The sequence below is a fragment of the Solanum stenotomum genome, chromosome 6 (genome assembly GCF_019186545.1).
Source record: "Solanum stenotomum isolate F172 chromosome 6, ASM1918654v1, whole genome shotgun sequence".
In the NCBI taxonomy this organism is placed as follows: domain Eukaryota; kingdom Viridiplantae; phylum Streptophyta; class Magnoliopsida; order Solanales; family Solanaceae; genus Solanum; species Solanum stenotomum.
The window spans coordinates 59,124,198-59,148,933 of NC_064287.1; the positions used below are offsets into that span (position 1 = coordinate 59,124,198).

General features: G+C 35.9%; 3 protein-coding genes across 7 annotated transcripts; 2 read left to right on the forward strand and 1 right to left on the reverse strand.

Annotated features, from left to right (window-relative positions):
• The first annotated feature begins 852 nt into the window (after positions 1 to 852).
• LOC125867274 (serine/threonine protein phosphatase 2A regulatory subunit B''beta-like) lies at positions 853 to 10,068 on the forward strand. 3 transcript variants are annotated; one of them, XR_007446625.1, is made up of 14 exons: positions 853 to 1,384; positions 3,137 to 3,379; positions 3,484 to 3,592; positions 3,827 to 3,926; positions 4,953 to 5,058; positions 5,258 to 5,348; positions 5,996 to 6,137; positions 6,645 to 6,792; positions 6,977 to 7,086; positions 7,698 to 7,854; positions 8,577 to 8,702; positions 8,797 to 8,962; positions 9,609 to 9,856; positions 9,942 to 10,068. XR_007446625.1 is itself a non-coding variant. In XM_049547710.1 (13 exons), the coding sequence occupies exons 1-12, from the start codon at positions 1,235 to 1,237 to the stop codon at positions 8,935 to 8,937; spliced, it is 1,623 nt and encodes a 540-aa protein (XP_049403667.1). In that variant the 5' UTR covers positions 853 to 1,234; the 3' UTR covers positions 8,938 to 8,962; positions 9,609 to 10,068. The 3 variants fall into 3 exon arrangements, 2 of the variants coding, with proteins under 2 accessions (XP_049403667.1, XP_049403668.1); XM_049547710.1 differs by having other exon boundaries at positions 9,609 to 10,068; XM_049547711.1 differs by having other exon boundaries at positions 854 to 1,384; positions 3,487 to 3,592; positions 9,609 to 10,068.
• A 4,279-nt stretch (positions 10,069 to 14,347) lies between these two features.
• LOC125866819 (uncharacterized) lies at positions 14,348 to 20,106 on the forward strand. 3 transcript variants are annotated; one of them, XM_049547179.1, is made up of 4 exons: positions 14,348 to 14,570; positions 15,210 to 17,107; positions 19,198 to 19,625; positions 19,749 to 20,106. In XM_049547179.1, the coding sequence occupies exons 2-3, from the start codon at positions 15,515 to 15,517 to the stop codon at positions 19,579 to 19,581; spliced, it is 1,977 nt and encodes a 658-aa protein (XP_049403136.1). In that variant the 5' UTR covers positions 14,348 to 14,570; positions 15,210 to 15,514; the 3' UTR covers positions 19,582 to 19,625; positions 19,749 to 20,106. The 3 variants fall into 3 exon arrangements, with proteins under 3 accessions (XP_049403136.1, XP_049403138.1, XP_049403137.1); XM_049547181.1 differs by having other exon boundaries at positions 19,758 to 20,106; XM_049547180.1 differs by having other exon boundaries at positions 14,360 to 14,570; positions 15,262 to 17,107.
• A 1,066-nt stretch (positions 20,107 to 21,172) lies between these two features.
• Positions 21,173 to 24,529, reverse strand: LOC125868234 (multiple organellar RNA editing factor 2, chloroplastic-like). The gene is made up of 4 exons (XM_049548864.1): positions 24,072 to 24,529; positions 23,651 to 23,748; positions 23,495 to 23,560; positions 21,173 to 21,540 (listed from the first exon to the last, which is right to left on the reverse strand). The coding sequence occupies exons 1-4, from the start codon at positions 24,479 to 24,481 to the stop codon at positions 21,410 to 21,412; spliced, it is 705 nt and encodes a 234-aa protein (XP_049404821.1). The 5' UTR covers positions 24,482 to 24,529; the 3' UTR covers positions 21,173 to 21,409.
• Positions 24,530 to 24,736: the final 207 nt, after the last annotated feature.

Here is a 24,736-nt window from a genome sequence, read left to right on the forward strand (position 1 = left end):
TTACATAATAACTCTTGTATATCTAAGTTCAATGTGAATTTAGATTAACAAAACATTTAGTTTAAAAATCTTAAATATAAAAATTTGAGTATAGTTTAATGACCGATAAAGTAGATGAAACTTCAACATTTATATTTCAACTATAACAAACAGTATTAGTTAATTTATTTTAAACGTTCATATATTTAAGTTTTGATAAATAAAATTACTTATACAAATGAGTTAGGCTTCGGAAAAAGCCTCTATACCTTCACGAGGTAGTGATAAGATGTGTACACTCTACTTTCTCTATATACAATTTAGTGAGATTTCACTATTATGTTGTTGTTGTAAATGAGTTAGGCTCATATAATCAACGACATAATACATCGACAATCTCTTAAATTTGTCAGAAAAAATTATTTAGACGTTCGAACTACATCTTACTCCAATTGAACGTTTGAATACACGATAAAGTGTTCCTATTAGACACTTATAGTTCACAATTTGAAAAAACTTTTGTACATTCTCAAACATCTATTAACAAGTTAAGTTAACCACATATTAAGCAAATCAACCTAAATCAAAACATGGATAGGTTTTATTGTGTAGTGAGGTTACATATCAAGTTTAAATTTCAACAGAAACAAATTCTTTTCGTCTGTCTTATCTTTGGTGAAAAGAGTTATCTAGTCCCAATTGCTCCGGGGAGGTGACACATAACATGTGAAATGAGTCAAGGCACGTGAATTCAGACGCATAGTTTTTTTCGCCCAAAATTTAAATAAAATTTGTTTAAATATTCATTAGAACTATAATTCGAGTGTTTAAACGAAATCATATAATTGTAGGTTAGATATATATAATTACATCATTATTACACAACTTAGTATTTTGCATTTCCTCCTTCACACACACAATTGCTACTTTGCTTCAAGGGTTTCGAGCTTGTGTAAATTCTCTCCATTTCTCCGATCTCTCAATCGGAATTCAAATCCCTAGAATTCGTTTTCCATCAATACAATCTCACCTCAGATTTCATAAATCTAGAAGGATCTAGAACGAAATCCTCAATTCGGAAAATTGTTTTCCATTTTTCTTCGAAAAAGATTCAGAAATTGATACTTTAAGCGACGTTCTGGTGATGTGAAAGCTCATATTTTTGGTTTGTTTGATGATAAGGAAAGTTCTGGAAGAGTTGAGGATTTGGATTTGGATTGATTTCGTTGCTTAGAGTGTTGAAGAGGGTAAAAAAATGGATGTGGATTTAATTGGTGATGTAGCGAGGCTTGATGCTGAACTATTGCAGCTTCCTGATGTTTCGTCGTTTGCTATCAAGGATAACCCTTTTGTTGCCCAGAAGCTTTTTGATCAATGGCTATCGCTTCCGGACACGACACCTTTGGTAGTTCCACAGTGCCTAATTTTGCTAATCATTTGTGTATTTTTTGGTGTATTAGGAATTTGATTTTGGTAGCATCTTGAGCTTACCGAGGACATGACCTTAGACCTTAGGTAGGAGAGTTTGGATGTTGTGGAATAAGGTAGAAGGTTAGTTGATAGTTGAATCTAGCTTTCCTGCGATATTTGCGTGGTGGTCATACTTGGACCTTCCTTCTTACCAGTAGTGTTAGCTCTATTTATGACACCTTTGGTAGTTCCACCGTGCTTAATTTTGCTGATATTTTTGTTTTGTTTTGTTTTTTGATGTATTAGGAATTAGATTCTGAAATTTTAATTTGGGTCCATTCTTTTTTTTCCATAACTTGGTTGATATGGTGAATAAGTGAAGGATTTTGGGCTATGAATGATTTGTAATTCATGTTAAGTATGGAACATTGTAGCCAAAATGACAAAGTTGGAATGCACCTTGGTGTGGCCTGGTGGTCTTTGAAGTGGGTTGAGCACCTTGAGGTCCACTAGAAGTAGAAACAAAAACACTAGGTGATTTCTTTCTATCCATTGTAGCCTTAGTGGACAGAGTAACTACCTGGTACCTAGTGGTGGGAGCTGGCTGGGTATTAGCCGAGGTGTGCAAAAGCCGGCCCGGACACAACGGTTTTCAAAGGAAAAAAGACAAGTTGGAAAAGAAGTGAAAGGGAAATTGAATTTTTTGTGGTTGGTATAACTGACAATTCCCTTGTGAATTAGCTACTCTACTCCCAGTTGGCTCATAGATTCAAACTGGTTGGATTGCCATCCCGCCAGCCTGCCACCATTTACCCGGGTCATGCTCAAGTACCAGGCTTCAAGACAAGGCATTTTTTATTTTTTTGAAGGAAATTGTGAAGTGTAGTTACAAGCAGTACTTTCAAGCTAGTGCGTTATTGCATCATAATGTGCTCCTATATGATCTGTCGTGTATCTCACAGAAGTGATTCTAACTACTATAATATATTGACTTCATGAGAATGTTAAGTATATTATGTTGAGTGAAGTATCATGTTGAGTGAATGTACTGTCAAGTCCTCTAGGGTGAGGAATGATTAGAAGGCACTGTGAAGATGTATTAACCATTTTTGTGTGGAGTGTAGAAGAAAGATTTCAATAGTCTATTGCAATTCCGTGCTCTTTCTCTGAGTTCTTTTGTCTACTTTTGTTATGATTGTACATTCTTTGGATCTCCGGGATCAATTGTGTTTCTTTTGTTTGAGTGTACTCTTGTTCTTTACCAACAAAAATCCAACATTTCTCAGAGTTTGAATAATAATATGCATATAAGACTACAACAACTTGTTGCAGTCGCTGATAATGAAATCACTGTGTTCATGGAACTACTGTCTCTGAGAAGCTTTCCCAGGATGATGGAGATGTGGTGGTGCTCTGGTTTAATGGAGACTCCTCGTAAATTTTTGTATTTGTTGGTGATGAACAGTGATAGTAATGCTTGAGGATGTTCGGCATTGTATTGTATTGTTGGTGCTTTGGATGTTCACACGTGTTTGAGCTTTTAAGAATTGAACATTGAACTGATGGACTATTGAACATCCATGTGGATTTTTCTCAGTACTGGGGGCCTATGATGCTTTGTGCTGTCTGCCCTGCATTATTTCAAATAGAAGCGATGATATGTGCATTTCCCCCCGTTTCATTTAAATATAGTTGTTGATCTCTGGTTGATTGGCAAATGGAAAGTAATCTTTTTCACTACATGCAGGTGAAAAATTTGCTTAATAATGCTAAAGCTGGTGGTCCCTTGAATGCGACTGGAACTTCTTCCAGCACAAATGTAGCAACAAGCAGTTCTTTGCCATCTATGTTTCCGGCTGGAAGTACCCCTCCGCTTTCCCCAAGAAGTTCATCTGGTTCGCCGCGAACAACGAGACCCAGGGCAGGCCCCTCTATGTTAGGATCCCCTTTGAAATTAGTGAACGAGCCTGTTAAAGAGCTAATACCACAGGTATGGAAACGTTGCATAACTAATTCAGGGTGATGCCTTTGTTTTTTTTGGCACAGACAGATTGTGATGATTTCTCCTTTTTGATCAAATGCATATGATGATAGCAGTTCTATTTTCAAAATGGCCGTCCACCTCCAAATGAATTGAAGGAACGCTGCTTGTTTAGAATAAACCAGTTTTTCTATGGTCACACGGATGGACTACAAATGGATGGTAAGGTTCCCCCTTTTTTCTTGGGTGGGGGTAGGGGCGGGGTAATAAACCAAATATAAGCATAATACTAAGCTGGATCACATATTTTTTTATAAGAAAAAGTTTCTTGATATAAGAGTAGTTTATCATTATTTATGCTAGCTATATGGGCAGTTGGCCTTTTTGATGCGACTTGCTATTATTTATGTGTGCATTTTGACATTCCATTTAAGTTATTTTTTCCTTGCTTGTCAGAATTCAAACCAATTACTAAGGAAATATGCAAGTTGCCATCGTTCTTCTCCACAGTTCTTTTTAGGAAGATTGATGTTGATAGAACAGGCATCATAACAAGGTAAATGTTATCTTTCTTCTGAATTCTCGAGATGATTCGTTAACTCTTTTGGGTATTTCCTAGAAGGTCATCTGCACCTTCAGAAAGTGGAAATGAAAATATGGGATGAAGGCCATCCGTTCTTCCTTAACATCTTTCTATGTCTTTTTGTCCTCTTCTAACAAGTTTCTATAATATATATAAGAATACATTTTCTTGAACAGATATCCTTCTATATGTTTTTGAAGTTCGATATAAAGTGTATTTATCTTTTTTTTTTGGGAGGTTCTAAAGTTAGTCAGATCTGTTGCATTGTGACAGAACATTGTTATTCTGGATTGTTTGCCTTAGCTGCCTCAATTTCAGTTTGAGATGGGTTTGATGTATATTCATCCTCCTTTATAGTTTAAAAATTGAATAGACGGGAATACCAAATAAAAAGGAATTAGTGTGGTACACAAAAACAATATAAAACAGTTTGATCATACAATAAAATAACATTATCCTAAGATTTTCTCCCAAATAGCATTGCATTTTGGTAATTGTTATCCCACTGAAGTGACTGGCGACTTATGGACATGTTCACTTTGTTTTTAACCTTCCAACATTCCTTTCACATCTTGGAATTTTATTTGACTAGATGGGAAATGCTGTTTTCTGGAGAGTTCTTTCTTTCTTTTAACTGAAGTACACCTTGTGAACTTATGTTCGTAGTGTAAAAAGTATGTTTTATGAGCTGATGATCTTTACTAGTTGCTCTTTCAATAGTTCAAGTTAAAGAGCTTCTTTTGGTCTGTATCTGGAACTCTTTGCCTCGTGAACTTATATCACATCTGGACCTTTAAAAAAATATTCGAACACCTCTCCTGTGTTTATTTATAACTACTAACACTAGAAAAAGACCAACTCAGAAGTGATACCTGATATAGGGTACTAGTAATGCTGATGCATAGTATACCTGAGCTTTTAGTGCTAATATTTTCCTAGGAATGTCTGAAACTACTTGAAAGAGAGTTTGCTGATGCTATTTGCTTAACATTGCTGTAGGGATGTCTTTGTTGATTACTGGGTCAACGGAAACATGCTGACAAAAGATATAGCAACCCAAATTTACACAATCTTGAAGCAGCCAGATCTCAAACACCTGACACAGGTGCTTTCTCTAGTTTGTTTTTTATTTGTTTGAATGGCTCATCACATTATTTTGTAGTTTCTCGCTCATCCTATCTCAAAAGAGCTAAAGATTTTGTCTGATTATTCATGATTATAAAGAGATTACTTTTATGCAACAGAAAGGTTGTGGATTTGTTTTTTCCTTCTGTCTATTGAAATTTCAACCAATTTGATTGTAGGATGATTTCAAGCCTGTTCTTCGAGATCTTTTGGCAACACATCCTGGTTTAGAGTTCTTACGGAACACACCCGAATTTCAAGAGCGATATGGTACCCTTCTCAATATTATGTAGTATTAATTGCTAATGCATGCAGAATTTTTTTGTGCCCTTGAAATCGTCAATGCTTTTTGTGATGTATATAACCATTGTCCTAAGTAATCTCTTCTGTTAGACTTCCCTATTAATTTCTATCTTGAGATGTTACATTTAACCATAGCAAAAAACTAGAAGTGCTATGGTGGTTGTTGCTATAAAATTTTCAGTGAGGTGGGCGTGTCTGGGATGAACTAGACAGGTATTATATGTTGAACTAAGTGTGCTGTATTACTCATCCCCCTGCCCCGTGGTTGAGAAGAAAGGCAATGAAAGATTTAAGGGTTCCTAGCTGTGTTATCTCGCATGGAGCAATTACCTTTTCTGGGCTTTTGGTATGTCAAGCACGAGAACTCTAATTCCTTGCATTTCTCATCTAACCAAGGCTTGAAATTTCCTTTAGTTGCTCGCTATAAAGGAGTCCCATTCAAACTAGTTTAGGTAACTGCTAACCTTTTACCCTTTTGGGACTTAGGAATGGAGTAGATAGTCTGTTTTTTTACAGGTGGAATGATACATCTTATTTAGATACTTGTTTGTAACATAGAGGGGTTTCAAACTACTACACTCTATGGTAACAGTTAATTTTCTTGCATTGGCCAGCTGAAACTGTAATATACAGAATATTTTTCTACGTGAATAGATTGGGTGATGGTCATCTTACCCTCAGGGAGCTGAAGCGTTCTGACCTAATTGCTGCAATGCAACATGCAGATGAAGAAGAAGATATTAACAAGGTCCTTAGGTAAATACATTTGCAACAGTATCGACTTAATGTACACATGAAAAAATATACAAACTTCTTTTCGGGAAATTTTAGAGATTCACGTCTTTTACTTCACTTGATGACATCTGTTCTTGTTTCATTGCCATCAAAATGACTAATGTCGTGTGGTTTGAATACAAGCATGTTTATGTGGCAAGTGGTGGTGCTAGGAAATTGTCTTTTTTTTTACTAGTCAAAGAAAGAAGAGAGGAGAAAAGGTGCAGTATATATCACTGATTAACAAAATCCTTTTTGGAAGATTGACATTACAAAAGCACATTACAATGTTTTGCAGATTACTTTAAAATTTTGGGTTCTCGCAGAGACTAAGTCAAATATTGTGTTACTTTCTTTACCTTTTAGAGTTTGTTCTACTGGCTTTTGCTTGACATTATTCTCATTGAGAACTTCGGGCAAGTTCTTGTTACTTCTTCCGATCAAGTAAATACTTCTGCTGCATCTCTGAGCACCTTATTTTTGCTGCAGATACTTTTCTTATGAACACTTTTACGTGATATATTGCAAGTTTTGGGAGCTCGATACCGATCATGATTTTCTGATTGATAAAGAGAACCTCATTCGATATGGCAACCATGCCCTTACATACAGGATTGTTGATAGAATATTTTCTCAGGTTTGAGTCTTCCATGTACTCTGTCACTTCTCAATTTACCTTCCCTGCAATAATGAATAAACTGTTGTATTTTAAGAATGCTTGCTTATCACGTTATAAGGAGTTTATGTTTTAATTTTCTGTCGTCCCCGCAGGGATATCTGATTAGTAGAGAGAAGATTAGCATGTTTAATTGTTTTGTCAGGTTCCAAGGAAGTTTACAAGTAAAGTTGAAGGAAAGATGGGTTATGAAGACTTCGTTTACTTTATATTATCAGAGGAGGATAAAACGTCAGAGCCTGGTCTTGAGTACTGGTAATTTCAGGATTAACATGAAACTATTTTTCAAGTTCCATGAAAATGTTAAACTTTTCCTCCTGATTCTTCTATAATAGAGCATATGTATCTTCTTTTTATGAAGATGGAGCATTTGAGTCTCTTTTTTATCATTTGTGATTATTTTTCCTGCTGAGCGGAGACTATGTTAGTAATGCTCTTCCTTTAAGGATCCAACTGAGTTCCACTATCCATGCCAATTTTATGACTGCAGCTGGATTGATGAATTCCTTCTGTATTGTGCTTTCCTAGTTTATTGAGTAGGAAAGGGGATGAGAGTAGTTATTCTTTAGCTTATCTTGGTATTTGAAAGCTAATGGGTTGGAAATCAAATCGCTGGTTGTTGCATTTTGAAGATTTAGAGTATATCAGGAATTATTGTGACAGTCAGGAAGATCATTTAGTTGATTGTGTTGCATTAGGGTTGTACGCTTTAATTCTGTTCATTTCAGCCAAGAATTTGGGCAAAATAATGGTATTATAAAATGATGAGTCCTCTTCAGAAAATTTGAATTGTATAGTTGTGGTAATGAACAAGTACTCACTTATAACCACAGCCTTCTCTCTATCTAAATTTATTTTATGGGCAGGTTCAAATGCATAGATTTGGATGGAAATGGTATTCTGACTAGGAATGAAATGCAATTCTTTTATGAGGAGCAGTTGCATAGAATGGAATGCATGGGCCAAGAGCCAGTGCTTTTTGAGGATATTTTGTGCCAGATGGTTGACATGATTAATCCAGAGGTAATCCTATTTTTTTTTCTCACATTTAATAGCTTTATCATGTTGTGTCCTATGAATGCTTTTTCTACTGTAATGAGAGAACACTTCTAGTTGACCTCTTTTGGTACCTAACTTGAAGTTTGTAAGTTGCATTGTCTGAATAGTTTTTTATGTGAAAGAAAGCGATGTAGAAGTTAAAAGTTAGTGAACTGCATTGTCCTAGTGGTTTGGGCTCGGGACTTCCATGTTGGAGGTCTCAAGTTTGAAACCCCTTGCCAGCGAAAGTAAGGGGTTTGCCTTTCGGGTCGAGCTCGTCGCACCGGGCTTGCCTAGTGAGGGTTACCTCTCATGTGTGGTTTGCGAGCTATTGCATAGAAGCGGGGTTTTACCCTGTGCGCACCCAAAGGGTAGCGGCTGCAGGTTTCCTTGTCATAAATAAAAAAAGTTAGTGAACTGTGTTTCTTTTTAAGCTCTGGTGGAGGTTGGCAGGCAGATTTTTTATCTTCTTGATGGTGAAATGGTAAACCAATGTGCTGAGTAAATTCCCTAGTCAATGGTCCTGCGGAAATAAGAAACACAGCAGATGTGTTTTCTTCCCTAAATATATGATTACCAACCGAAGCAAGTTATGTCATTCTTCAACTTATATTGTTTGAGTAGATGCACAATATATAATGTTTTAATTGTACCTTCTGGGTTAATTTTCAGAATGATACATAACACTGAAGTTTCTTTACTTGCAGGATCAAAGTTATTTTACGTTACGCGACTTGAAGGGAAATAAACTATCCAGCAGTATTTTTAATGTTCTCTTTAACCTCAATAAGTTCATGGCATTTGAAACTCGCGACCCGTTCCTTATACGTCAAGTGAGTTAATGTTTGGTTAATAAGTAAATGAGCTCGATCTACATTGCTTCATCATTCTTACCAACAGATTAATATGATTTTCTTTTTGTTCCAGGAACGTGAGAACCCGAATTTGACCGAGTGGGATCGCTTTGCACACAGGGAATATATTAGACTCTCAATGGAGGAAGATGCAGAGGATGCCTCCAACGGAAGTGCAGATGTCTGGGATGAATCACTTGAGGCGCCTTTTTGAGTTTTTCAGTTGGCAAGGTGGAAAGGTATGAACAATCCATTTTATTATATCTCCTTCAACCAGTACATATTGTAGATAGATAGTTCTGTGAAACAGTGTTTCTTATCAAGATCTCTCTGGTTTTTAACTCAAATATCCACTCTTTAATATTATGAAGCTGCTAGAGGTCTAGTACTCGACTAAACTTATAAACACCTGGGGTGGCTCCATTTTGGATGATACTAACCATCGCTGAACCATAAAGTATTTTATTACTGTATAATTTACTTTAATGTCATGACATTGTTCCTTCTAAAATAATTGAAAAGATGAGGAAAATACATATTTTGAGCATCAAATATAGAATGCTAGCTGGAACTGAATTCTTAACAAAATTACTGACTACCCAGGTGAATGCGGAATCCCTTTTTATTAGAGATTATATCGTAGCCAAGTGATAGGAGATACATTCTGATCTCATTTTCAGTTGCAATACAAGTATATATCTTGGTGTGTGTGTGTGTTCATTTTAGCTTATTAGCTAATTTGGCCACCTATTATTACTGTGTGGTCTGCTACAATTTTGATCACTTCTATTACATTTATTTAATATGTGAGTTGGAAGGCCCTGGCCATAATGTTGGTATTGCTATACCAGAAGGCTGAACTCCTGTTTTTTAAATCTGTACTAGTTTCCAGCGAATTGCCTGCAGTGAACTTCATCTGAAGCTGAATTTTGAGCCGCAAAAGTGATTTTTGCACAGAAATGAATGTGGGATAAGCTGCTCTTGGAGATCTTTTGAGATGGCCACAGAGGAAATTTTGCTTGGTCTACACAGAGCACGCTCTCTCGAAGTATCTGTCCATGCTAGTTTGAAAACTGCCAACATGAATTATCAAGAGCTTGGCACATGAGCAATTGACGATAATGTACCCTCTGGTAATTCAGAACTTTCACATTTTGTTTTCTCTTTTGCTGTAACAAATCAATGTTATTAATTATTTGTTGTTGTTCCAATTTTCAGCGGTTTCAGATACGTTTGTGTCTAGATGAGGTTTAGTGTAGTGAGTGCCAATGTGCCATGTTATCTGCTTTTTGTGTTCTGTGAATCTTTGATAGTTTTGTTATGGACTGCAGGATATTCTTCTCTATTTCTTTGTCCTGCCACTTGGATGTTGAAGCCAAGTATGGTAATTTTCCTGTCAAATGGCACTCTGTTGATTTATTAGTCACAAGTAATAAACTTGTTCTAGTATCACCATTCATTATCCCTTGAATTTGGTTTGAGCAAGAATGAACTGAGTTTTACATTGTCAGTCTCAAGTTTGGATTAAGATGAAAGTTTTAGGTTTAGGTTTAACCTTGAACTTCAGGATTAAAATTGTCATAATATGATGAAAAACACTTTTAAACATTGAATGAAATATGTCCATGTAGTAATATACAGTATATTTGTTCTAATTTGGACAATACAATAGTCTAAAAGGTATAATTCTTGCCTTATCTTTTCTTTGAAATTAGCCATTGTTCCTATAGTCTTTAAAGATAGGCTGTGGGGGCAAAGGGGGAAATTGACAGGAGAGATCACTATCGGAGGATGATCGAAGTTATTATTAATCACTTCTCCAACAAATAAAGTTACCTATAATGTAATAATGCTGATAAATCCAATGTCCCAATAACATGTTTAGTATTATTTCACAGGTGAGGCTTAGAGAGGACAAAATGTAGGGAGACTTTACTGTTACCTTTGCGGGATAGAAGGGTTGTTTCCGATAGATCATCGGAAATCCAATGTCCCAACAACATACTTTTTGTGCAATTTCACAAGTGAGATTTGTAAAGGATAAAACATGCGCAAACCTTATTCGATAATTCTTTAGTTCAAAAGATGGATGAATTTAAGTGGGTTTGCTTCATCAACAAATAAAGTTTCCTATAATACTAATAAACTCAATAACCCCCTAACGAATTTAAGAGGGTTTGGTTGACACTTAATATCATGAATTGTAACATTTTCAAATGACTATTTTATCCTTCTCTTGATAAGGATTTAAAATAATAATAATAATAATAATAATAAGATATTTTAGATCATATTTAAAATTGTGTTGTTACGGTTTGTACTTTGAAAGAGCCAATTAAAAAAGCTTCCAACACTGTCCATTAAGAACATTTTCACATGCTAGAGGGGACCAATCATACCTAGCAGCATTGCATGTGCTTCTCTGTGCATGTCCTATTTTGTGCCTCTCTATTTGTCAATCAAAAATTTTACTAAAATATAATTTAAAATTTAAAATTTTAGTATAATCTTTCAAAAAATAAGTGTTCAGCTGATTCACCTTTGAACAATTAGAGATGGACTATAAGTTTTACGTTTATGGATTCTTGATTCTTGGATAGGATAACGATTGAGTTCCGAATAGATAAGCATATATATAAAAGTGGATTTTTTTTTAAAACCAAATGTATTGGCTAAAACTACTACATTCTGTTGAATTCGTAAATTGGTGTATTGATCCATGTTGCTTGAGCGGTTGAACCTATGTGGCTCGTGTGAGTGAGTTTTGTGACGTACACAAGATTTTGTGTAGGTATTGCAATTTTAAGGTATATACATACATCAAAAGAAAACTTCGAGAGTACTTATTTTATATACATATAAATTAAATTCTTTTAACGAAATTGTGCCGGATAACTATATTTGATTCAATGTGTCTTTGTCTCTAAGTGTGTGAGAGAGAGAGATGGAAGGGAATCACCAGTATTTTTGCAGCGTAATCCTTACCTACTCATCTCGATATTTACATCATATAAATGAATGAAATGTGTTATGGATACAAGAGTTTGTCCCTTCACTATGATTAAATGATACGTATTCTTACTATATAAACATCTAGTGCAAGTAAGTATTTACCTGTCGTGAAAAAGCAAAAGTGGGCCAGGAAAGAGAAGTGAGCTGGCAGACATATGGGCCTCAAAATAAGCCCATAAGGTCTCACAAAATCCAGAACAAAATGTACCAGACATTAGCTTTTTTTTGTGGGGTAAAAAGGCCCACAATATAATACAAACTAACCTTTGAGAACCAACTTGATTGGTTCTTCAACCAAAAATTTATCAATTTTGTCCCAACTATGTCACGTGTGAAACACACGTGCACAAATTATTTATACACTAAAAAAAACATTAAAATAAATTCATAATTTTATGAGTCGAGGGTCTATCATAAACAAATTTTCTACCTACAATATCCACTTCAAACTTTATTGAGTTATACTGAATATGTTATTATTTGTATTATAAAATTATAACACCTTGATAAAAGAGATAAAAATTTGATCATAATAATGAAAAGATATATCTTTATTTAAGAATAATTTAATTTTAAACTTCTTCATATAGATATATAGTCAAAATTGAACCTAGCTAACTTCATAATGTTGACCCCATAGAGTGATAGAGGAGAAGATAACAAATAGATGAAATTTAGTTGAGCTCTGGGTATGGAGAAAATCCTGTTGGGAGCGCCATTCCTGAATGGGCCCTGCAGAGCGCGATCTGAATTTAGTCGAACCTCCAATGTGGGCTCCGGACACCGGGTGGAAAACCAAAAAAAAAAAAATAGATGAAAATTTTTCATTCTAGGGTTGTTGATGTTTTTATCTTTGGCGTTCTGAATATTGTATATGATTGTTGCTTTCTTAATGATATACTATTATAAGTTATAATCACATATATAAATACTATGACATGCTTGAATATCTTTTCTTTCTTTTGATAAACATCATACATGAACAAATTAGGTTACACAAATTGATGCCCACGAAATAATATAGTTACAGTAATAACACTAAACAATAATTATAATTACCGTTGAAGGTTATGGTGGTTACTAATTAGAGTCAGATTCTCAATTTGAAGTTTACTAAGTTTTTATATCGTCATCAAGTTAATTATATAATTATAATTAATGTATGAGTAAAAATTACTCAATTCACATGACGTTGTTACTGACCCTCTACAGAGGCAAATCTAGGATTTTTCGAATATGGGTGCACCAAAAAAAATGTATTAAGTGGGAATTGATCTTCAGTCCTCAAAGTCAAAAAGCTCAACATTTAACTATGTGGACCAACTAGACTTTTTATAGTACGGGTGCAAGAATATAATATTATACAAATGTTAGAAAATATATACATAAAATATCTAATTTTACGAGGAGACCATGGGTTTGGGTGCCCTATTTTTTGCACCTAAATTCGCCACTGACCCTCTAGATCCCTATCCCTACCTAGTGGATGATAAATACCGTTCAGGATTTTGAAGTTTATGATTTTCTTAGCGACTTCAAGATAATACTACAATTATAATTTATAAAAGCTACCCGATTCACGTAAAGTTATAATCGATTCTCTAAATTTGTTTCTAGTGGATGATAATATCTCTTCATTCTTAATCAAACATTTCAAATCAAGCATTAAATACATAATTATCTTTCATTGAAAGCACTTTATCAAGTATAATTAATTATAATTTGTTGGGGGTAAAAAGAGAGGAAAATATTCATTTGGAATTTGCCAAATAAATAAATAAATGTGCCAAATACACAACTTTAATGACTAGATTCATGTGAGAGCTTAGTTGGCTCCTTAAGGTTTACTTATTTAATTAATGTCTCACCTAATTTATTTATTAAATTATATTTTTTCAAAATGGAGAAACATTGACATTATTGGAAATTAGTTACTCTTAAATAATTCCTTTAAAAAGGATCCAATGACTTAATCAGTAGATTCAGTATTTAGGTTAGACTAAAAAAGAATTTTTATATTCAATAAGGTAAAAGAAAATTCAAAATTTGGCCATAAAGATGTGGCTATAATAATTGAAATTGTTCTCACTATCTATATAAAAGTAATCTTAATTAGAATAAGAATTTGAGTTTAAATGTTCAAGTTTTAAAAATGGAAAGATCATAATAATAAGTGTTTACTCTTTAATGAGCCTTACAAAACTCTCTAATTCGCTTAAGATTTTTAATCTTTATCGGACCCAATAAAAATAAGATCACTTTTGGTATAAATTAACATATTTATTACGAATTTAACAAAACTTGACAATTTGGTATAAATTCATTATTTATATTTTTAATCAATATACACACATTATATATTGAATATCATATCTTGTTTATTTATTATACATTCGTCGATTTTTTTTTTTTATAAGCATTGAGTGGGCGGCTATTTAAATTTATTCTTCCAAAAATACCCTCATAGAGTCATTGGCACGCTGGGTCCAGCAAAAAGTAATCCACGCGCTTTACAGTGAAACTAGCAAAAGGCAATTCAGTAATTTAGTGCAAAATCGAGGGGCAAACAGTTAAATCGTTGTACAGAAACAGCAAAACTACAGTACACAAAAGCCAGTAAGGTATAGCAGCAAACCAGAAATTGCAGAAATCTATACATACATATCAATTTCTAGAGAGAGAAAGTAAAACCCTTTTGCTATTTGAGGCAGAAATTGTAGAAATTTTTAGTACTTTCTCTCTCTACAACAAAAAAAAATCCCGCTTTTACCCCCTCAATAAATCTTGGAAATCCGTCAGCACAAACCCCTTTTTTGCTGTAATCGAATTTTTGAGGTAAAGTGTTGGTTTTTATTTGTGAGTTTTGTGTATAATTTGTGTTTATAGGTTGTATGTATTGATTTGGGTTTTGCTGTAAAGTGTTGGTTTTTATTTGTGAGTTTTGTGTATAATTTGTGTTTATAGGTTGCAAATATTAATTTGGGTTTGCTGTAAAGTTTTAGTTTTTGTTTGTGGGTTTTGTGTGTATTTTTGTGTTTATGGGTTGTATGTATTGATTTGGGTATTTTTATGTTGAATTGTGTTACAAAGATTGAAGCAGTAAAGTGGAGTTAGATCGATGAGTATGTAATGTCCCTTTGTCAATTGAGTTTTTGGAAATAGAATCTGTACTTAGAAACTGCATAAAAAGTGTACTATAATTGTTATGTTTTTTTAGATTTGAGAAAAATTATGGTTAAAGAGAATTTAGATGTGTGTTTGAAGTAGTAATAATCTTATTTTTCGTGGGGTGGACTGTTTTTCTTGAGTAGAGTGTTTATGGGAAACAATCTCTCTACCCTGAGGTAGGGGTAACCGGGTAAGGTGTGCTGTATACACTCTACCCACCTCGGACCCCACTTTGTAGGACTATACTGGGTATGTTGTTGTTTTTCTTGGGGAGGGAGAAGAATTTATTTTTTTTCCTTTTTTCAGATTTGAGCTTAGTGTTACTGGAGTTCAGGGAATAATGGTGTTTGTGTTTCAGCAAATTTTGCACTGATGTAATTGGTGAAGTACGTGGGAGCTCAAGCCGACATCTATAGGGAAAATCCAAGAAAAAATCAATTCTTTGATCTTGGGTAATCCTTACTTTCAATCTGAGCAAGATTTAAGAAGATAACTGATTTAATTGAAGGTCAGTGACAGAAAGTCATATATGATTTGAGGTGATAGATGGGTGAATTCTAGCTTATTCCTAGTACTTTGGAAAGGAAGAGGGTAGAGTTGAAGAGAAACCAATGGAAGATTGGTCCAAGTACGTTCACAGTTCAGCTCATTTGGCTGTGGCTAAGCGAGACTATGCTACATTGAAAAGAATAGTTGCTGACCTTCCTCAACTGTCCAAGGCTGGTGAAGTGAACACTGAGACGGAGTCTCTGGCTGCTGAGCTTAATGCAGATTCTGTTTCTGCAGTAATTGATAGGCGGGATGTTCCTGGCCGTGAAACCCCATTGCACCTTGCTGTTCGGATGAGGGATCCTGTCTCGGCTGAGATTTTAATGGCTGCAGGTGCTGATTGGAGTCTTCAGAATGAGAATGGATGGAGTGCTCTCCAGGAAGCAGTGTGTACCAAGGAGGAGAATATTGCTATGATTATTGCTAGGCATTATCAGCCCCTTGCCTGGGCCAAGTGGTGCCGCAGACTTCCTAGGATTGTTGCCTCAGCTGGTCGGATTCGTGATTTCTACATGGAGATAACCTTTCACTTTGAGAGCTCGGTAATACCATTCATTGGACGGATTGCTCCGTCAGACACTTACCGGATTTGGAAACGGGGTTCTAATCTTCGTGCAGATATGACTCTTGCAGGATTTGATGGGTTCCGCATTCAACGTTCAGATCAAACTTTCCTCTTTCTTGGAGAAGGGTATTCATCAGAAGATGGGAACAGATCTTTGAGTCCTGGTTCTTTGATTGTGCTTGCTCATAAGGAGAAAGAGATTACAAATGCGTTAGAGGGAGCTGGTGTGCAACCATCAGAAGCTGAGGTTGCTCGTGAAGTGGCTTTGATGTCCCAAACAAATATGTATAGACCAGGAATTGATGTCACCCAGGCGGAGCTTATTCCCCACTTAAATTGGAGGAGACAGGAGAGGTCTGAGATGGTTGGTACCTGGAAGGCAAAGGTGTATGATATGCTTAATGTCATGGTCAGTGTAAAATCAAGGCGCGTTCCTGGTGCTATAACTGATGAGGAGCTCTTTACAGTGAATGATGATGAGAAAGTAGTGAATGGTGGTGATGATGATTATGATGATGCATTAACAGCTGAAGAAAGAATGCAGTTAGACTCTGCACTTCGGATGGGCAATTCAGATGGACCTGGTGAGTATGAAGAGCCTGAAGTTCACGATTTCCATGGAAACTCTGATGGAGGTTCATTTCAGAGTTGTGAATCCAATGGTGTTACAAAGGAGAAGAAAAGTTGGTTTGGTTGGAGCAAAAAAGGCCCTAAAGACACTAGTGATGATTCAGAGGACTCAAAGCTTGCAAAGAAGTTCTCAAAGCTGGCCCCAGAGGATAGCAAGCTGAGACCAAATGACAATCATGCATCATCATCTGAAGTTCCTCGGGAGGATTCTGGGGATGGTAAAAGGAGCAAAGATAAGAGCAGCAAGAAGAAAAAGAAGAAAGGAACCATAGGTGAGCCTAAGACCGAAAGTGAGTATAAAAAAGGATTAAGACCTGTTTTGTGGTTGACGCCAGACTTCCCACTGAAAACAGAAGAACTATTGCCATTGCTTGACATTCTAGCCAACAAGGTTAAAGCTGTCAGAAGATTAAGGGAGCTTTTAACTACGAAATTACCTCCTGGCACATTTCCTGTCAAGGTACTTGATACTCTGTCTCTCTCTAGGATCTATCTTGTTATTCTTTTTCCATTTTTCTTCTCATCGTTCTTGTGCTTTCTTCAGTAGTTTTGCTCTGTCATTTCCCTTCTCTACATGGCTTATACTTAAATGCTGAAGGTGGTGTGTGTGTGTGGGGGGGTTCGTTTTTAATCAAGTAAAAGATTTCATTGATACTACTATATCACCTCATAAATGCAATTGTGCCTGGGGTTCATGATATCCAAGTCATGCAGTGACATTCATATCATGAACCAACAGATGGCTGATGCATTTACTTCAAAAGAATGACAATCAGTTACATGATTCAGCTGTCTGGGGTGTATGATGATGTCCAAGTTGAGACAGTTGAATCTAGCAGGGAAATTGAGGATCATGTTGCCATTGTCAATCGTTATTTGACGGACCTTCCAACATATTCATCTGATAGTGGTACTCTGTAGATATATTTTATCATGGTTTAGTGACTACTAACTACTAAGAGAGACCTGTCCTTTATAAATTGTTAAGTTTTCCTGATGTGATGGAAATGTGTTATTAGGTAAGTTCCCATAAGCTGCCATTATTTTAAAAACAAAGTTCCTGTAACCTAATATAGCATTGTTTCTCGCTGCTCATCTGTGCTTGCAGCAAATACAACCTAATAACTCCCAAAACCTACCAAAAGATCTATGTTCAAATTTAATGTAGAATGGCAAAGAGTTCTGTCGAGGTAATAATCCTGAGCATATGTCATGTTAAGAGTTTTTCGTGCCTCTGCATAAAAAACCAGCTCTTTGTGACTCTTGTTGTGATTATATTATGTGTTTCCTGCTGCTGCTTTTACAGAACTATTTTACTTATCACCTGTAAGAAAGAAGGTATTGCCTGATAATGTGGAAATCTATTGATAATCTGTAACTCTTGACCTGATAAGATGCTTAAAAATGGCTAAACCGGATATGTTTGACTTTTTGCTGAATAATGGAAGTGAAGATTTCTCTCTTATGGTTGTAATTGTGTGTAGTGGATGCTCTAAGTATTTGTCAGTTGATTAATATTATCATCAGATATCCAACATTTTATTATAGGGATCAGAAATAGTTTATGTCTTGTCTTGTAAATCGTCTATATGGCAAAGTAAGTTTCAAATTATTATATGGACTTAATCTTATAAGCTTAAATAATTATCATTGCAATATCAAAAACAGAATATATAAGTCACTATGCAATTTAGGGATAATTTCACAAATGGCCACTCAACTTTTATATTATTGCACCAAAGTCATTAAACTATTTTTTGTAACAAAAGAACTTTGCCAAGTATCATGGAAAGAAACTGTCCTTTTTGTTGCTAAAAAGATATTCAACTTTGCCCAAGTATGATATAGAATGTGTCTGTTTGTTTCCTCCTAGTTCTAATGACTTTACGTGATACTTAGGTAGAGTGGAGTGACTTTTTTGTTACAGAGAATGGTTTAGTGACTTTCGTGGTACTTAGATGAAGTCGACTCATTTTTTTATTACAAAAAATAATACAGTGACTCATGGGTGTGACCTAGTGGTGAAGTGGGTTGAGAACCGTGAGGTCTCTGATTGAAATTCTAGTGGAGACAAAAACAATAGATGATTTCTTCCCATTTGTCTAAGTCTTGGTGGACAAAGTTACGTGATACTTGTGTTGGTGGAAGGCAACAGATACCCCGTGAAATTAATTGAGTTGTGCATGTTTGTCCTAAGACCACAGTTGTCAAAAAAAGGTATGGCAACTTTAGTGTAATGAAAGTTAAGTGATTAATGACTATCCATGAAACTTATAACCAGTGCAATTTGGGATAGAAGTTTCAAGGTGATGGATGTTGTAAGAAGTTAAATTTGGTTTGTAGCAACCTAATTATATGATTTGTTAGATCTATCGGAGAATCTCAATTTTAGTACTTATTGCGTGTATCATAGTTGGTGATGGGAAACTATTCCTTCACTCCAGTTGACATTCATACTTGTGAATTTGATGGATAGTAATTGAACTGCGTTCTTATGTGACTGTATGATGAAGTTTTCCTCGTAACTTACAAGAGTCTACTGCACTCCAGGTTGCTATCCCTATTGTTCCTACAATTCGAGTTCTTGTTACATTTACAAAGTTTGAAGAGCTCGAACCAGTGGACGAGTTTTCAACCCCTCTTTCAAGTCCTACAAATTTCCAAGATGCTAAGTCTAAGGAATCTGATGGCTCTACATCATGGATTTCATGGATGAAGGGGAACCGTGATGAGCTATCTAGCGACAGTAGAAACCACAGTTTCCAGGATGAGATTGACCCTTTCCGTATACCTTCAGATTATGCTTGGGTTGATGCAAATGAGAAAAAACGCCGTATGAAAGCCAAGAAAGCTAGGAACAAGAAGCATAAAAAGCATAGTGCCGCTAGAAATCCAGAGAACGGGCAGCAGACAAGTGAGGATGTTGAAGAATAACAGCAACATGATTTCTTCTCTCCTACTTACCATAGAAAGAAGAGGTAAAGCTTCTGGGAGCAAGTTTTAGGAATTTGCCTCGTTATTGTATCAGAGAATATTTATCTTCTGCCATTGTTGTACCTTAAATTGATGTGAAAGTTTACAAAACATCATTTTCTTCTTAGTGTTTCCAGCTAAGTACATCAGGCGGATTTTGTCAGAGATTTCTTGGCGAGAGTATCACTAGCTTATGGTCTGACCCGAGTAGCATGGGGCATGTGGAATTTCGTGTGAATCAGCAAGGACAACCTTGCAAGGTTAAATACTCCTGGGTGAATGACAGCGAAGTAGCAGTACCATGAGAGTGACATACAAGTCGTATCGTTTTAAAGATTTTTCCTTCTTTGTAGACTTTGAAAGAGGAGATTAGTTTGTGCTTGGCCAGTTAAAACAAGATTAAATTTGTAAAGAGCTTTACATTTTAAAACAGCCTAGTGTGCTTGTGGGTTCTTTTTTCCTTTTATAATGATCTTGATTCTTGAAGTGCTTTGCTAATATGTAGTGCTATATATGCTTGTCCTCAAAACCCGTAATGTCTCAGCATTGTCGTTCCCTTTTGTCAAGTAGGTAAAGTAGGCATTCGTTCCCTTTCATGAAGTAGGCATAGAACCACTTTGCCTTTAGACTCTACAAGTAGGTAAAGTAGGCATTTGTTCCCTTTCGTGAAGTAGGTAAAGTAAGCATTCCCTTTTGTCAAGTAGGTAAAGTAGGCATTCCTTCCCTTTCATGAAGTAGGTAAAGTAGGCATTCGTTCCCACTTTGCCTTGGGACTCTATTGGAACAAAGCAAAGAAGTGATGGAATGGAGAAAGTCATCAAGTAGGTAAAGTAGGCAACAAACCACTTTGCCTTGAAACTCTTATTTGGAACAAAGCAAAGAAGGCGGTGGAATAGAGAAAGGAAAGGGACTGACATTTTCAATTCAGAACACACAACGTCTAAATCTGACATTTTCAATTCAGAACACACAACGTCTAAATCTTGAATCCCCTTAACGCAGAAGTTCATATTTAGATTAATATTGACACCATCCTTCATGTACAGCTAAGACATATTAAGTGCTTCAAACAATCAAAACTCCATTTCTGTTCGACCTTATTTCGCATATTGCTCGAAGTTCTGCTAAGATACTGTACATTTCTTCCAGTGACTCGTACTTGGAATTATCTCGACCAGCCCGGTGCACAAAGTCTTTTCATTCACGCCAGATTCTGGGAAGAACCACACTCCAAAAAATGTGACATAGACATCCTACCCTAATAGGAACATGAACCCATGGGCAATAGGTCACACGAAAACAACTTTCCTATGATCTTTCAAACTTAGACTCAGCAATTGCGTAAATAATTAACTAACATAGTAACTCCACTTTCACCTTGGGCCAGTTAATACACAAAGAATGCCCTTGCCGTTTCAATTTGGTGATAACTCCGCACAATAACTAGTTAAAAATGGAGTTATACCAAGTCGTTGGTCACAAAATGCAGAGCCTTTTGACTGAAAGGTTTCACTGACAAAATGTCATATTAGCACAGACACTCGTACTAGATTTTAAAAGTTATCTCATAGTAGTATATACATCTGGGAAATTTTAAGACAGGTCTTCATAACTTAGAAGATGAAGGACTACTAGTTTGAAATGAGAAATAAAGCAAATCCAGGCACATAGTTTGATTAAAGACATGTTCCGACTTGGAAACAAAAGTATCAAGTTTCTAACACATGAATTTCCACACACCCGTGCAATACGAGTCAAACCCACTGAATCTTCCTTGCATTGATATAATTCATCGCATGTTATCTCTGCGCCTGTTGTATCTATTGGGTCTTATTCTGTCGTTACGCTGAGGGACAGGCTCTACTCTCCTCTGTCGTTCAGGCGATCTTTGAACTATCTCCCCATTGACAAAAAGTTCAGCTGCAAGGATAATATAAGATCATTGCATTGGCAAAATCATACACATCAGTCATCAAAGTTATTGGAGTAAGAGCTAATAAAGGGTTAAAACTAGTATTTACCAACATGAATCTAAACCCTTAAGCCAAATGAATAATAATAATGTAACAAGACAAAATCAGGAGGGCCATGTCACATACGTAACAATTTCTCTGATGAACCAATTTGGCTTGGTTTATTTTTTCTTGTGGGGGAGGGGGGATTTGCTATTTTCCAGTAAGACAATCTCTGTGTTTTTCGCAATTGTAAGAGGAGATCTTGAAGAAACCATTTAACTCACAGACTGAGAGTGAACTTAAAATACAATACAAGGATAACAACTTCGCCTCAATCCAACACAGCATTCTTTTCAGATAGAAATTCCTGATCGAACTCATTATGTTTTTTTTTTTGAGAATGGTAAAGTTGTATTCATCAGCAATGAGGGTATGCTGGCAACCAAACAAAAAATAAATAAAAATTCAAAGGCCAAGTAGTCATGATTACAAAGAGCCTAGGAAATCTACTAACTGATCTACTTCATATATACCCTCTTCTTTACACCAAAAATATAGAGTATTAATGCGGTTTTCTTTAACTTTCTGCATTGGATTAGTAATATTCTTAAAGCACCTATTGTTTCTTTCCTTCCAAATTGACCACCACATGCAAGATGGAACTAGATTCCACCATTTTTTCTTTGTTTTACTCCCCCCTCTTCTCATCCAACATTTTAGTAGGTCAGCAGTATGCTCAGGCACCACCCAAGGATCTTGAATAATGCTTTGAAACATATACCATTATGTTATGAGTTCATCAAAGTAAGAAAAACCACACCCTTAAAGCAATGATTACAGGGAAGCATCCATAAAATTTAGAAGCTTCAAAATCAGAACACTTCTAGGTAAGCATATACTATCAGTTCATTAGTAGGAAACAAAGAACCTCTTCTGAAAAGTCAAGAGAAACAGGCACATGGTAACACACACATGATTTGTACCGGTTTAGAGCAAAATTTGATATTGTTTTCGGCTTAGCATGGAAAGCTAATAAGGGGCAAGATGTGAATGGGTTAAAGATAAGGACATAAGGTATCTTGGCAATAATCAATATCCCTTATGAAATGGGGGGCTATATTCCCTCCTAGCCACCCGATAAATCCATCCTTCTTAAGGCATGTTCTACAAACTACAAAGCGGATGAGTATGCTAAGGCAGATGCGACAGCATTGTGAATTCACATATTTAAAAAACCTTGCATGGTAGTGCACTTACTGCTGAATATGATTAGAAACCTCATGCTCAATGTACCAACCCTTTACCCATTGATAATATCTCCTCTCCTAATTCACTAGACCTATTCCTGCTTTGGGCTATATCAACAAATTATTGACAACTTTCTACGAAAAACAATTATATATTTAAGTACTGAAATCTTCAAAATATTACATTTCTTTATATTTTGACTTAGTAGACATCTTTAAAAATTTCTCTCCGCTACCAATTATTCTGACTATATCTCCAAGCAACTCATAGAGCCGACCAATCAAAAGTTTGTTCTTCTAGTCTTTCTACACACAATGCCCCCTCCAAGATCTTCTTTGACCTTGCTAAGATACCTTCATTATGTAAAAGAAACCCCAGATACTACTCCTATATTCTGCAAAGAACCCAACATTGATCTAAGTTTTGTTGCCTCTGAATGTTCATATTGGTGACACAAACCATAGAGTTTACAATTCAAATTAAGGGTTGGATTATTTTTTGGACAGAGTTGCGCATAAATGATAAAGGCGACAATTTAAAGAAACTTTTAGCAAGAGTAGACTTCTTTTATGCATTATTTGATTCTAGTTATTGGGTCATACTCCTAATACCTTACGGAACATGAATCTACTGCCAAACAAAGAGCAAACAATTGTTAAAAGAATGTTTACCTCCATAATCCTTGTATTCAGGATCAACATAGGAATCGGGCAGCACAAACAGAACACCTGGCAAACCTATTGCAGCAAACATTCCAAGTCAATTCTTTAATATGAACTGATGGCTATTGCAAGAAAAATAATGATAGCAAAGCATTTTCAACAGACCTTCCATTTTATTAGCAGTCTCTTCATCAACTTCACACCCGAAACCAAAGTACCTCTCACATGAGACATTGTAAATCTTCTTTTTTGCTTCCTCTTCACTACACATGCAAAAGAGACTACATGAATAAGTATACTGCTGCTACTACTATTCCGCATTAATCCTAAACTAGTCAGGGTAGGTTATATAAATCCTCAATAACTCCTGCATCACAACAACAGAATAACACATATGAGTCCATCTAGGCACACTTTACTCTCCCCATACAAGAAAACCAACACTAACACTATCTGAAAGTCAACCAAGTTTGTTAACATACTCAACTAAAAAAGATAATTGGTTGTGAACATGAACACGATGGAGTATCCATTTGAGAAGCTGTCAAATAATTTTTTTTAACTAAAAAGATAATGTTTTTATCACCTCCCGAGGACTTTTGCAAGGGTTTGGACATAACAATCAATCATTTGCTGTTTATGAGCTCCTTCTCCACCAGGCTTATCCATAACAATGAGCCAGTGCTCGTAATCGCATCCCGGAAACAGTGGTGCCATCTCAGTCGGAGCTCGGTCGCCGGTTCCTGGAGTGTAAGGTGAGCTACCGGACCGGTTCACTCGGAACCGTACCGTATTGAGGCTAAACGGCTTGAGGCCATTAGGGTTAGTAGGTAGAAGGGAGTGTGAAAGCAGAAATGACGGCTGAGGTGAAGATCCGACGGCAGGAAGTGGCGGCGGTTGAGTAATCGACGGCGATGAAGCGGATGAGAGGAAACGAGGAGATAAACGATAAGTGTAGAGGGTTCTAGAGATGGATTTGGTGATTTTGGAGGCCATTGATGGAGTTTTTTGAGAGCTGTGGGATTGTTTAGAGGGTTTTGAGAGTTTATGGGTTTATATTGGGGGTAGTTCACTAGTCTATTGTGATTACTCTCTACTATTACTCTTTTTTAATCAATTTATCCGTACCTCGATTAATTTATCACAACATTAATAACATATTTATAGTGTAGTCACATGGTATAATTTGAAGATGATAAAGTGTATGCAGACGTGTTGACGTATGTGTTTCATAACTTTCTATTCACTTCG

What these genes read in the sequence shown, in the direction of transcription:
- LOC125866819 (XM_049547179.1), top strand. Translation starts at nt 15,515, where the DNA reads ATGGAAGATTGGTCCAAGTACGTTCACAGTTCAGCTCATTTGGCTGTG. An exon ending in CTGGCACATTTCCTGTCAAG is followed by an intron (nt 17,108 to 19,197) that starts GTACTTGATACT and finishes ACTGCACTCCAG; the next exon opens with GTTGCTATCCCTATTGTTCC.
- LOC125867274 (XM_049547710.1), top strand. Translation starts at nt 1,235, where the DNA reads ATGGATGTGGATTTAATTGGTGATGTAGCGAGGCTTGATGCTGAACTA. An exon ending in TTAAAGAGCTAATACCACAG is followed by an intron (nt 3,380 to 3,483) that starts GTATGGAAACGT and finishes ATATGATGATAG; the next exon opens with CAGTTCTATTTTCAAAATGG. An exon ending in ATCTCAAACACCTGACACAG is followed by an intron (nt 5,059 to 5,257) that starts GTGCTTTCTCTA and finishes ATTTGATTGTAG; the next exon opens with GATGATTTCAAGCCTGTTCT.
- LOC125868234 (XM_049548864.1), bottom strand. Translation starts at nt 24,481, where the DNA reads ATGGCCTCCAAAATCACCAAATCCATCTCTAGAACCCTCTACACTTAT. An exon ending in CTTGCAAAAGTCCTCGGGAG is followed by an intron (nt 23,749 to 24,071) that starts GTGATAAAAACA and finishes TTGCATGTGTAG; the next exon opens with TGAAGAGGAAGCAAAAAAGA. An exon ending in GACTGCTAATAAAATGGAAG is followed by an intron (nt 23,561 to 23,650) that starts GTCTGTTGAAAA and finishes TTGCTGCAATAG; the next exon opens with GTTTGCCAGGTGTTCTGTTT.